The sequence below is a fragment of the Salarias fasciatus genome, chromosome 6 (assembly GCF_902148845.1).
Source record: "Salarias fasciatus chromosome 6, fSalaFa1.1, whole genome shotgun sequence".
In the NCBI taxonomy this organism is placed as follows: Eukaryota; Metazoa; Chordata; class Actinopteri; order Blenniiformes; family Blenniidae; genus Salarias; species Salarias fasciatus.
Genome location: NC_043750.1, coordinates 7,342,925 through 7,357,270, shown reverse-complemented (window position 1 = coordinate 7,357,270; position 14,346 = coordinate 7,342,925). Strand labels below are relative to the sequence as shown.

At 43.0% G+C, this 14,346-nt stretch overlaps 1 protein-coding gene across 1 annotated transcript in view; it reads left to right on the top strand.

Annotated features, from left to right (window-relative positions):
• Window positions 1-14,346, top strand: part of LOC115389487 (voltage-dependent T-type calcium channel subunit alpha-1I-like) — a 207,553-nt gene that overhangs the window by 58,853 nt on the left and 134,354 nt on the right. The window contains exon 3 of the mRNA XM_030092887.1: window positions 2,172-2,305. Coding sequence (XP_029948747.1) covers window positions 2,172-2,305 — 134 coding nt within the window. The remainder of the gene's footprint in view (window positions 1-2,171; window positions 2,306-14,346) is intronic.

Below are 14,346 nucleotides of genomic sequence, written 5' to 3'. Positions count from 1 at the left end.
AGTTCCACCTTGAGGGCTGTTTTCAAAAAGTTTATCTTACAGTGGCTCTGAGGACTGTTGTGTAAACAGACAGCCAAAATACAACAAAAGTTTTCCGTTTTCACTTGATAGTATTGCCTTAAACGGTCTGTATCATGCTTTTTTAGGTCGTCCAAACCCTAGAAATGGCATTAACATGGTAATAGTTTATTTTTGGCGCTAAGGAAAAGTCATTTTACGTGAAATAAAAGATTTTCTGGGGCCAATTCTGAAACCCGGGAGAGAAAATGCTCTGTTTCACTGAAAATCCCGCCTCTCCCCCTGTGGACTTTGACTGACAGCGTACTTCAACCAATCAGAGCTTCAGAACAAATACGTCATGCATTAGCTTCTCTAAGGGTTAGCTTTAGCTCTTTAGCTCTAGGTTCTCTATACCCAAAGACACGCGAAAACGTCTTTTCCTGTTAGAAACTCACCAAGCGCAGACCCTTCAGACCCTTCAGACTCTTGCTCTTGCTTGATTGTTGCTTTCAGACGATGGTTAAAGTTTATCTCTGTAATCTCCGCTATGCGCAGTGATGGCGTCACTTCCGGTTTAGCCACCGGAATTCACCAAAAAAAATTGAAAACAAAAAGTCGGCAACGCTGATTGGCTCGGCCGTTTCACAGCCGAGGGCCTGCAGGGGAGGGGGAGGGGGCGGGCTCAGGGGAGCGCTCTGCTCTAGGGACGTCACTAGAACAGACAGAGCGTTTTCACAGGTATGGGAGGGGCTGCCTCTCTGAGCAGGAGAAAGATAAGGAAAGCTAAAACACACAGGCACGAAGGGAAAACCCGCTTTGGGTTTTATTTTTGATGAGTAAATAACTATATAACAAGGTTGAAACATGCAAAAAGTGAATTTTGCATGATACAGCCCCTTTAAAGGGGCCTGCGTTGGCCTACGTTGGTTCTGACTGTACGGGTTGGGTGGTTGCTTTTGTGTATTGGTGGTGCAGAAGTGTTGAAAAGGAGTACCCTGTTGACTGCTCAGTGTTCGCTCAATTAAGGATTCTTCAACAACGAAGAAAACAAAAAGTTCCCAGGACAGTCAAAAAAACAATGATTAGTCCAATTAGTTGATGTAATAAGTTTACGTAATTTCTAAACAATGAATGTCCAAAACATTAAAAGGTATAAAAATAATACTAGTAGTTAATATAGATGAGGCTAGTGCTAACAGATTGCTTCCTTATGAAGCTGAATGTCTCACTGTAATACATTGGAACAAGAAGAATTCTGTTTGATTTTTGATGGTAATGTAAACACGAAGCCACTGTCACACACTTACAAATGAGGTCTGAATATCAGGGAGACTTCAGCCAAATGTGCCCTTGATAAAATGTGGTTCTTGATTTTTCAAGGCATTGAAGAGTTTAGGACTGAGTCTGAAGCGGTTCTGGCCATTTAGATTCCACCTTTTCCATACGGCTGAAGGCACCTTCAGATGACGCAGACAGAAATCTAGGCAATGGCCTCAATTTCTGGTTTTCTGAAGAACTGAGTCAGACACACACACACACACACCCACACCAGGTCCCCCTTGATCCCACCGCGTGTTGTTGACAGCAGGCGGGACGCAGCAGAAAACTCAGTTTCGACTCCGTCATCTGAATGTTGCTGGAAATTTGAAATGCCAAGTGGTGTTTGTCCAGTAGTTGGTGCAATCGAGTCATTGACCAAGATTTGACTGAATGCTTTATTTTGGTTTCGAAAGACATTCCCTGTGAGTTTTCTTCCACGAGGAAGCACCAATAGTGTTCAATCTGTTATTGCGAAGCAGGGTTCTGTCCTCCTGTGCTTGGTAAACGAGTTCCCTGATGCAGTACACTACATTTTAAAACTGTGTTTTTTCAGGACATGATCCGTTCTTTCCATCGAGGGCCTCTGGGGTGCAAATAAACCAGGACAAATAATTTAAATTAAAATCATTTACTAACTAGCAGACTTTCCATTGGTTTTGTTAACAATAACAATTAATTCCTGCCATTTTGTGTGCAGACTCACTATAGAGTCAGGTATTTTCATGTTTTTGTGTTTATCTTCACCTGCGAGGAATTCCTGTTGAACTCTGACGTCCAGAGTGTTTAGAAACGTCTTCACAAGTCCTTCATTCATTCTTCCTTTCTTCTTCTTCCTGTTTCCTTCCCGTCAGGCCTTCGACGCATTCATCTACATCTTCTTTGCCCTGGAGATGGTTGTGAAGATGGTCGCTCTGGGGATCTTCGGCCGGCGCTGTTACCTCGGGGACACGTGGAACCGACTGGATTTCTTCATTGTCATGGCAGGGTGAGGATTCCAATGATTCAATTGGCTGATTTCTTTTTTTTTTTTTTTTAAATCAGGAAACTGAGGCAAAGGTAAATACTGTGGGACTTTCTTTCATGCACTGACCCAATCTTAAATCTAATTCCAGATACTGTAAATAATTAATTTCACACATTGAAGCTGCAGCATCCACCTACAGAACCTTTGAATTATTCGAAAGTTCAAATATTTAATTATCATTCATCATAGATCTATTCAAAGGCAAATCTTCCTCATTCCTTTTTCGGCTGAGCCTTTTTCTTGTCTTCCAGACGGTTCGTGATCAATCGCACTGCTTTGTGAGGCCCAATCATGGCTCCGTTAAATATGTAACATGGGTTATTAATGGGCGGCGGTCCCTGACTCTCACCTGGTACATGACCAGCAATAACAAAGGGCTGAGGATGCCATCCAGCCAGCTAATCACCACAGTAGTATTTAATGAATCAGCTGAAAGTACCTGCTCATAAATTCTGCCCGGCTTCACGCTGTTCCTGATGACGGGAGTGAAGAGGAGCCAAGGCCTTCGGCTTGGGGAGTAAAATCACTCACACTGAGCAATTTTCCAGAAAATTTGACTACGGCTTTGATTTTCTAAATTACGTCTTTAAAGGTTATTGAGCTTGACGATGTTCGTGAATAGTGTGTAAAACAAGCAGTGGGCTTCAGATTGAATGATTGCCCTATTAAACAGTCCATAGCCCAACCCCAACACGAAATAGCTCGAACTCTGTCTGTACCTTACTCTGTGCACCTGTTAGGACCACCTGGTTTGATTTTCCCCAACGTGTCTTCTCTCGTTTGTTGAGTAACTTGGAGGGTAAATTTCTCTCCATAAATCGGAGTTGGTTTCAATCGGTGCAGCCATTTGTCTGGAAGTCTCCATCTGTGATTGTGATTCCTGCAACATCTGTCAGAAGGCATTGAGACAGTTTTGACATCTGTCACATTCTTTTCATTCGTGCTGTTGCTCCAGACTGAGGAAGACAATATGGTCTGTTTCATGTGTACACAGTTTTCTCCACAAACCATGAACAGCCAAACGCCGACACTGCCGTTTGTTAGCTAGTCGGTGCTACCCTGCATTATCGCGACAGCCAGATCAAATGATCAGTGTGATGGTTCCCTCAGGGGAAAGTCATGGTCGGTGTGCAGACAGCTCACTGAGGAAGCATCACTTGTCAAAGTATCAACTGGATGTCATATTTCACAATTACTGACAAGTAGTAGAGGAGGAGGATGAAAACTGACATTGTGTTGTAAAATTCTGACTTTAAACTCCAGCTGCTGTGACTTAGAGTAGACAGTCAAAACCAGGGATGTGTGTTCTGTATAACAACACATTGAAATGTGTAACAGTATAAGCATGAATCTATGATTACAATGTCCGAAGTCAATCACACACATCCAGCTGTGTCTCACTTGCAACTCAAGCAGAGGAAATGACGACCTTCTTTAAAAATTATTTGTGAATTATTATTTATTAATTTACATCAGAACACATCTTCAGTCAGTCTATCTATATTATTTACACAGTTTGAAGGTATCTAAAACCAATTTAGATCACATTTGCACAACATTTCCAAGTGAAAATGCAACATCTTGAAATAATTTTATCTGTCTTTGTACATGACATTGGTGATCAGAGCAACTGAAAACACAACCTTTCTTCGGAGCCCTCAGAAGTCTTAACCATGTTTCTCTATATTTGGAGCGCCAGAACTTTTTGTGAAAAAATGCCAGGAAAACCTGAATCCTGTGATGGAAAATCCTGGATTAAACTTTTTTCTGAATATGTCAGCTGCAGGAGTGTCACTTGAATGTTTAGACAGTAAATTCCACCTGGAAGAGAAGATAAAAATAATTCAGAAATTGACTCATACAGGATTTATCTTATAAAAATCCAGCAGAGTAACCAGGGAGAATTTTCACAAAAAAAAAAAAAAAAAAAGTTCTTTCGACTCTTCATTGCAAGTTAGAACAAATAAAGTCTATTAGACACACTGAGGTAACTGTCTACTAACATTTACTAAATACTTCACTTGAGCACAACACAAACCCAAATGCACATAAAACCGTTTCGTGTTTTATTTTGGTAAAAAATCACAAGAAACGGCAAACAAATTGCATCCGCATTTTTGCAATACTGGCCGCCATCGGCGTGCCAATGGTTTTCGAGTTTTAAAGTGGATATAGATCATAACAAAAGACCTCTCTTTGGGATTTACCATCATGGACCAGTTGGACTCAAGTCCAGGAATGACACTGATGTTCCCGGAGATGTTAGCTTTCAGTCAAAATAAACCACAAGACCCGGTTATCGAAAGATACGGTATGCTTTCCAAAGAGTATGATTTGCTGTTCATCCTGACTTATTTGTCCTTTTATCAGACAAGATAACTAGTATTAATCGGCCCATCAACACAATTCAAACAGTGTTACAAAGCTTTGACTCTGCGCTCTCCAAATTGACTTCTGTGTGCAGGTGTGTGTGGCTTCATTACAAAAACAACCAGCATGGCCTAAACTAGCTAACATGACGACTGCATTGTTTTCAGCATTTCTGCTATTTCCTTTTCAGAATGTTGCTACGTAAACACAAAACTTTTCTGATACAAAAACACTGTGTTGTTAATCAGGTCGACTGGACTTCTTCACATTTCTGGAAGGATATTTTACCTCCTATCCCACTGACTTCATGAGCCGGGGCCTGCGAGTCCACCTCGCTATCTTTAATTATTTTTCATAGAAAGGTCAGTAAGTCAAGACAGGCAGAGCTCCCATTATTAGCCTGGAAGAATATTAAACTGCAAAGACGAATGAAGCCATACATCAGGAGTCTGCTCGATGTATTATCAAAAAAAAAAAAAAAAAATAATAATTTAAATTCAACTCCGTTCTGTGTAACTTGGAAAAATATATTGCTTTTATAATTTTTATGTACCAAAACCCTTCTTTATGTATCATGAGTTGTCAGCCTGTGGAATAGCATTACATTCTTGTTGTATAGGTGGTGACTGGCAGGAGCTTTCTGAAGCCATGGTACAGTTTCAGGAGAGGGTGGAAAGGGAGGGTTGGTGTTGAATGTATCAAATACTGTACGCTGTAGATCTTTACCAAAGAAACGGCTGCGTCTGTGAAACAGAGAAAAAAATGTTTTAAGCCTTACTTCATCAGTTTGATGAGTCAGCTTAAAAAATCTGCTCCCATTATTTCTTAAAGACATGAACATATTGAAGAGGGGTCTGGCTGCAGACCTCCACTCTCAGGACCCTCTCTCAGGACCTTGCCGTGGAGGTCTTTAAATGGGTGGTGGTGATTTTGCCTCAACACTGGACCTCTTGTAGCTTCCTGAGAGAATGCAGACTACTCACCACCATGATTAACCATTAATTAGTGATGCTATGTCCATGATTGTCTCATGTGCACTAACGTCTGAGAATTGCTGATTGAACCCTTCTGATATGATGAAAAGGTTTTTTTGGGCCTGTTTAGTCTAAATACCATGAGCTTTGGCCAAAAGTCTGTCCAGCTGTTGACATTTATATTATAACTCCTACTTTGCCTCCATCCATCCATCAGCACCAGTTTATCCTGTTCTGTGCTGGAACCAAGTTCAGTTAACTACCAAGTCTTCAGAACAAGCAGATGTGCATTCCTTTCACCAGTATCAGGAGTACATGGTGCCCTGCACTGGATTGTTTTTTGTTTAAGTTTTTTGCTGAACTTGTAGGTTCAGAGAGCAGAAGATTACAGTTGATGACAGAAAAAGGATTGCGACTGAAAAAGGTCTGACAAAAAAACAAATGCTTCACAGCACATTAGGTTCGGGTAGCACATTAACACTTGACACCAAAGAATGAAAGAAAGTAATTTGCATGATTTGATGAGTCAAAACAACCAAGTTTTATCCTCTCATGTTTTTATGCTCATTAGCTTGAGGAGTAGTAACCCTCTGTGATCAGCAGCTCAGGCTCTTTGAAGGAGGAGGCACCATCAATCTGTCTTAAGTAGGCTGTGTAAAAGTCTTACTTCTCTGTCGTCTGGAAAGCTTTTCAAAGAGATATCATGCTGGGGATTTTTTTAAACACCTTGAGAGATTTTGGTGTGAAAAGCGTAAATCAGACCAATGATGAAATTGCCAGTGCCTAAATGTTGGGTCAAAGAAAGCCTCAAATAGTCCCTCATAGTCACTGACGCCCCATTTACACAACATTTGTGATGAAAGGATTTTGTTTTTGTGTTTTCGTCTCAGGCAAGTTTTGCATTTACACAGCAACTTTCTGAAAATTGTGGAAAAAGCAGAAGTTTTGGTTGTTTTTTTCACTAATCCTTCATAGAATAATACACTGCGAACTTTAATAATTTAAAACACACGGACATTTGTCTGGACAGACGACAAAGTTAGATTATTATTACGGTGACTGTCTACTCTATTCCTATTGGGCCCAGGGTTTCTGTGTATAGGGCTGTTTTCCAGGGTGGGGTGAGCCCCACACTCATTCCCCTGACCTGGAGGAGAAGGAAGGAGCTGCGTTCAGTCTGTCCTCTCCCTGTAACCTGGTTGGTCCTGCCAGGAGCTTCTGCCCCGCTGCTGCAGCTCACAGGGTCATTCAGGAACTCGGTGCTCCCTCTCCATGAAGAGGTAGTGGCGCTCGGGGAAGAACTTTTGCATTTACCATAATAATTTGTGCCCGTGCGTGTGTGTGGAAGGATACTGATCATGTAAAACCCAGTGAGACCACTCGGGCACTAAAAATGAACTATATGCACAAACATTTACCATTATTAATCAAGAACATTGCAGCTGTTTGCATCGCCACAGATATTCAAACACTGATGCCACGTTTGAGAAATATATACAAACTCATGCAATTGTTTCATTCAAATAGTTTTAATTCAAAGACTTCATGTTTATGACTTTAATAAGTATCTTTTCAGAATGGATTACAACAGGATTCTACTTTCTTCCTGAAGTTTTTTTTCTCCTTTTCTCAGTCAATTTCACTTCTTCCATTCTGTTGTGTTTGAATTGATTTCTCCCAAATCAAAGTAAAGGTTTATGGGGGACGATACAGCTACCACCATCTTCCTTTCTCGTATATTTTGATCTGGTCTTTTCTTTTGGCTGTAATCCCACGATTTGAGATTGTACCTCAGTCCTTCTCCTTCTTCGCTTGTTCTGTCTGGCTTCTCCTGTCATCTTCCCTGAAGCTGTCCCCTCATGCATGAGAGCCAAATCCCAGCGCTCGGCTCATGAAAGGCAGAAAGACGGCGCCACCACCTCCAATTACTCCTCAGTCCTAACATCCACCGCATGCGGCGTGTGCAGACAGGAGGATGGGGAGTGGTGGGGCGGGCGTGATAAAACGCTTCACCCCTGGGAACGAGTGTGCTGCGAACACAAACAGTAGGCTAGCTGCAGGAAAGGGATTAGGAGCAGCATGGTTTCCACACCAGGCTCCGCTTAGCTTAGCTGGAACAGCTAACCCAGACCCTGTGCACAAATTTGATTGCATGGAAGAAAAAAAGTGTGTGTTGTGTTTGTCTGTGCAGTGGGCTGGCGTGCCAACATTCCACCAAACATTTGTTTTTTTTGTGTAAAGTCTCCCACAGGCTCTAGCCTCTGTTCAGAATTTGTAATTCTGACAAACTGAACTCCCTGGAAGCCTCACGCTCGGCATTGTTATGATGACTTTAGAAGTTTTCCTGTGAGTTTACATTGTGCTTTTCTGTGTGTTTCAGTGCAGCGGTCTGTGTCAGTTAGGTGGTGTTGCTCTGTTTCACACTGATGATGTATGGGCAGATTTTCCAAGCTGTATAAAAGAACAAAAGCTGCACATCTCAGCACAGGAGGGAAAACTCTGCAGGTCTGAACTCCACTGTCACCACTGGACTCCTTTAAAGACAGATGGTTGAAGAGAATCCATTTACTGTATGTGGCAGTAAATCGAAAGCCTCAGAACAGCGGAGACTGTTTTCACCTCCATCTCTCTCCCATTTTCATCTGCCAAACAGGGTCCCTGAGAAGGCATTGGAGTGTGTTTTGGGTTTCTGTTCATACGACAACAGAGCCTCTGAAAATGCAATATTTTGAAAGTGGCTCCGTCTGTCCTTTGAGGCCGCTTGAAACCGAAGCTGAGTCGTCGGCCCCGTTTTGCACAAGCAAACTGGTGCCATCGGTTATCTGTCTCTGCTCATCCTGATCCTACACACAGTGATTATCTGCACTGTTGCTCCCGGTTCTCGGTTCAGTGATAACATTACTTCCAACGAGTGATGCCGAACCTAATTTGCTGCAGCGCCGTGCCGGTACGTCTGCCGGCAGCAGAGTGGATGGGAAGCGTTTGAGAGGGAAAATAGAATACCGCCAAGCAAGGGAGGCCATCGGAGTGATAAGAGATTCCGCTCTGTATTGTTGGCACCTGGCATCAGTCAGCATTAGAGTTTGTATTCAGCCGACAGGGGGAGAGTAAAGGTTCAGCTCTAGAGAAAATACTTGATGCAAAGGAAGAAAAACTTAAGCGATTTGAGAGTTTATCAGTATTTCAAGTTATCTATGGACTATAGAAATACATCTCTTCGTGCGTCCCTGGGCTTGCTTATCTTTCAAAAGTAAACTTAAACAGATTCAACATTTTTAATCCCTGGTATTTTGAGTCAAACTAAAGTGTCAGTGCTACGAGTATATTTGACAGCAGTGAGTATTTTAATCTCAATCAACTTTTTACATTTTCACCCATTCCCATTCATACATAGAATTTGTTCAAGATTTCGTTATGCTTCTTTGAAAGTTATATTTATGTTGTTTTGTGTTTAATCATCAGTTTTTACTCAGGTTTCTTAGCATACAGTTACATCAATTTAGAGTTTAAACTCACCCGAATACAACAAGTATCAGTGTAACTTTAAATTATGTCGACACAAGGCACAGAAATAAAATGAATTAATAAATGAATATTTTTTTTTTACATGTACCGTCTTATCTCTTCAACTCTGTCAATTAAAGGTTTTGCCTGAATTCGTATTTTACGCCTTCATTTTAGTTGAAAAACAATTTCATTCCGGGTATTTATGTTTTCTCTGCCTTTAAGAGCCAGTGTGCAACACACACTGGTGTTTGTGCGTAAAGTGTGTCTACCTGCCTCCGTTTCACCCTCTGCACGGCCCTCTGCCGCTGGCGGCGGCTCGCCGGCGGAGCCGTTTGACAGGCTATCAGCCAGCGCAGGCTGAGCCCTGCTCCTCCTCTCTCGGTCTCTCGGCTCCTCTTCTCTGCCTTCACACTCGCTATCAGTCTCCAGCAGAGGAGGAGGTGAGGCTGTGTTGTGTGTCAAGTGCATGAATGAAAAATACAATCAAGCCGAGAGAGAAACGGAACATCCGATGATTGGTGTCAAATCACTCGCTCCCACCTAAAATACATCTTTCCTCAAACCTCTGAAGAGAAAAAACAGGAAATCCTCCTCCGCCACTGGGCTGGCGCTCGCCTTACCTGACTGCTCTGCTGTTGCTCCTCCATTGTTACAGCAGTAGATGCTGGATGCATGATTTGCTCCTGATGGGCAGAGCAGCACGGAGCTTCAGCTGCTGGGAGATTTACAACAGGGAAATCATCCTCTCGCTTCACGGGTTTGAGGGGAGAATTTTGAGAATTTCTCAAAATATTTGGTCCCTTATGCTCAGAAATTCTGAGCTTTTACAATGTGTCACTTCAGATCTTAATTTGTGATTTCAAAACAAAGCTGCTGTTCCCTCGGTTTTTGTCTTCCTGACAAAACAATATAATTGAAATGGAAATGAATATCATCCTTTAATGAAGCTGAATATCAACCCTTCAAAGCCCTGAGGCATACCACCCAAAATAAAATGTAGGGAAAGTCTTTTGAATCCCAAAATCATGATATCAAAGCAAACAGACATCAGAGCAATAAAAGATCAATTGGGACTTTAGTCATTGTATATACAAAACTGTTTCTTCATTATGCTCAGTGTCTATGCCAGGAGTGTCAAACCTAAGGCCAAAACTAGTCTGAAAGTGGCTCCAATCTAGCTCACCAAACTACCAAGGAACTTGTTTTTTTTGTTTGTTTGTTTGTTTGTTTGTTTATTTTTTAATTTCTCAAGAGTAGGGCTGGGTACCGTTGGATATTTTTCAGGTACAAGTACTTTTTCGATACCTCATTTACGGTACCGGTTCCTGAACGGTACTTTTTTCGGTACCTGCCTTCACGGTGCACAGAGGACGCCATGACTGCATTTGCACTTAACGCCACTAGGTGTGCTGTTTGCATGTTCAACCTTATTTTACACAGACACCACAGAGGAAGAAGGGCGCTGAGCGCTGCAGGCTCTCTCTGAGGCTCTCTCTGCATGTTGTTAGAAAGAGTGTGAGCCGGTAAGACATGGTAAGATGTTCAATGATGCGATGCACCGTTTTTTCAGTAAAAGAGAAGAACTGAACGATCGTTTCCGCGCATGTTTATTGACTGCGCAGCCACTTTAAGAACTGAAACTGATACCCGTGCGCACGTCTGTTGTTCGGTGCCGGTATATACCGAAGTTTTTCGGTCGGTACCACTGAGGTATCGTTAAACGGTACCCAGCCCTACTCAAGAGTCGTTGACAAAACACAATACTGAGGAATATAAAAACTAAACATGCTTAAAAAAAAAACTCTCAATACTGATGCACAGGCCAACTTAAATTATATGGATGCAAAAACACAAATTGACACTGATGCCAAAATGTCTGTTTACACGATAAACGTGCTCAGAGTCTCTGAAAACACAGCTTTTGTACGATGAATTCTTCTTCTCCCCTCTGTGGAAACACAACGCTGCCATTGCACATCGTCAACGGTTCTTCTGCGCATGCAGATATAGACGGACAGCAACAGCAATGGCGGCTCTCAGAGTGTCATGACTCCAGTTTCTCCTGGACTCGGTAGTTTGACGGTTGAGTCACCCAGAAGACCAGTTCAGCTCAGGCCTCTGTTCAGGTGAATGTCCGTCTTTTCCTGTTATTATTTATATTGTACTTTTCTCTGAACACGTGTGTCTGTGTGGGGAATTGGCGGATTGACTTCTTCATTTTGGTCGTTTCTACTGTTCCCGTGTAAACGGACATTGTTTTCAAAATGTTGCTGTCGTGAAAATGCAGAACCAAAGTGTTCTCACTTGAAACGTTCTCTAAATGAGGTCTGTTTATGGTTTATGGTTTATGGCAGTATCAAATTTGACTTTCCATTTTTCTACATAAGTAACAGAAATCTTCATCTCAGTCTGGAGCGTTTCCATCATATATTCATGAGATCACACTGAAGATGCGCCTCTCTTGTCTCGCCATCTGTTAAGACATTGTTTCCATAAACGCGACACAAGAAGGGTTACACTTGCTCACGTTTGCGTCCTATAAATACAGTACGCATCCCCTTTGGAGATTAATAAAGTATATCTGAAGCTGAATCCCTAATATCAAACATATGCTTTCATTATACATCTTAACGGTCTGTCCAAGACATGAGCTGCCGAACTTCATGTAGGTTTACAGCGCAGATGGAAGACTGTAATTGATGCTGATTTACTCTGGTTTTATTTTAAATACGCGCATATCATGGCTTGCCTGCTTCTGGGACAGAAATAAATCTTGCTCACAGTTCTTTGTTTCTGATTTATTATTGTTTTTTATCCAAACTTTATTTCACAAGGTGAATTTATGGAGCCAAGCAGTTATTTTAATGCAAAACCTCGATTGCGACCCCCATTAATGTGGTTTCAGCATTCAGCCTTTTTCTGTGTACCCATGTGTAATTATCCTCATTCGATTAACACTCAGACATGAGTCAGTGGACGTCATGTCTCCTGGTGTGATTTGGCGAAGTGGAAGATGATTGGTGAGGTTGTTGGGTAAATGATCCTCGCTCATCTCTGACACTCGGAGCATCGTAGACGGAACATGAGGGATCAGTCTGGTGTTGCGGAGCACCAACTGTTGAAACAGATGCTGTTGTGTTCATGGCTGATGAAGCTGCCAGTGCATACAGTGTGTCGGCCAGAGGAAGGAGGCGTCCTGTCAACGCTCTCATTGGTCTACAGCAGTGGCGGCTGGTGGCGAGTTTATTAGGATACATTCCTCAGTTGCAGCCAATATTCTGAGTGTTAACTTAAATACAGTGCATTTAGAAACCACGTAGCGATGGACGCTTTAAATTCACCCTGAGTGGCGGCTGTTAAACGGCAACCATCGGTTTAATTTCATATCATTCATTTATATTTAGTTTAGTTTGGTTTATTTGTTTCTTTCGTTTAAAACAACACAAAGACAAAAAACAAAAAAGATGAAAATACATCAATGTCATCAGTCTAGACACCAAACAAACGAAAGAAAAGGAGCAGAAAGAAGAATATATTGATAGTGATTTTTCCAGCACTTCAAGCCATTTATCTACTTTTTTTAATTGCATATTCTTTCTAGCAAATGAAGCATGTTCATTGTTAGTTTATCATTCAGCATTAGTTTAATTTGCATTTTTTTCTGTGTGAGTCGCCCGGCTGCCCTCTCTTAGCAAGCCAACGTTGGTGTTTCGAATAGAATAGAATAGTCTTTATTAATCTCACAACAGAGAAATTTACAAGTGCAGAGACTTATAAAACACACAGGGGTGTAAAGAGTGATGGAAGCTGCAATTAAGAATAAATAATAGTGCAAATCGTAGTCAGAATAATAGAAAACTAAAAAAAAGATGTTTGTACAACATAAATCTTAAAATATAACAAGAACTATATTATATATAAATATGTACAAGTATGTTTTTAGTGCAGCAGAAGTGGTTGTGAAGTTTCCATGATTGCACATTCTGCAGTGGAGTAGTACAGTCAGTGGTGGGGATGAAGGAGCTGCAGTAGCGCTCTTTCCTGCACTGAGGGTGTCTCAGTCGGCCACTGAATGAGCTGCTGAGCTCCTCTACCGTCCGCTGCAGTGGCTGAGAGCTGCTGTCCATCATGGATGTGAGCTTGGCCAACATCCTCCTCTCACCCACCCCCTCCTGACCAGCTGGTTGAGTCTCTTCTTGTCCTACTTTGTGCTGCCCGGGGTCCAGCAGACAGTGGCGTAGTGGACAGCAGAGGCTACCACAGAGTCCTAAAAGGTCCTGAGCAGAGGTCTGCACACTCCCAAGGACCTCAGTCTCCTCAGAAGGTGGAGCCACTCTGGCCCTTCTTGTACAGAGCATTGGTGTTGTGTGACCAGTCCAGTTTATCGTTGAGGTGAACACCCAGGTACTTGAAACTGTCCACAGTTTCAATGTCCTCCCGCTGGATGTTCACCAGTGGGTGTGGGAGTGTCCTCCTCCTGACGTCCACCACTGGTGTTCAAACACGGGTGGTTGTTCTCACACTGGTCCACAAAGTCAATGATGACCGACCGGTTCTCCAGCTGGTTCCCCTCGGACACACAGCCCACAATGGCGGAGTGGTCGGAGAACTTCTGGAGGTGGCAGCTGTCTGTGTTGTAGGTGAAGTCCGAGGTGTAGATGGTGAAGAGGTAAAGTGAGGGGGCGGTGCCCTGGGGTGCCCCCGTGCTGCAGACCTCCACCTGTGACTCACAGCACCACGTACTGTGGACGGTCAGTGAGGTAGTCCATGGTCCAGGCAGCACGGTGTCGGTCCACTCCCGCGTCCTCCAGCTTAGCAGCGCTGGACTGGTGGTGTTGAAGATGCTGCAGAAGTGGAAGAACATGACCCTCAGAGCGCTGCCGGCGGTCTCCAGGTGTGTGAGCGCCCACTGCAGCAGGGAGAGGACGGCGTCCTCCACCCCAATGTTGTGCCTGTAGGCGAACTGGGTCCAGTGAGGAACTCACCACGGAGCCGAGGTGGACCAGGAGGAGGCGCTCCATGGTCTTCATGAGGTGGGAGGTCAAGGTGTCAGGTCTGTAGTGGGCTGGTTCCTTGGCGTGCGCCGCTTTGGGAACCGGGACCAAACAGGAGGTCTTCCACAGGACAGGGACCTTCTCAAGGGAACTCAAC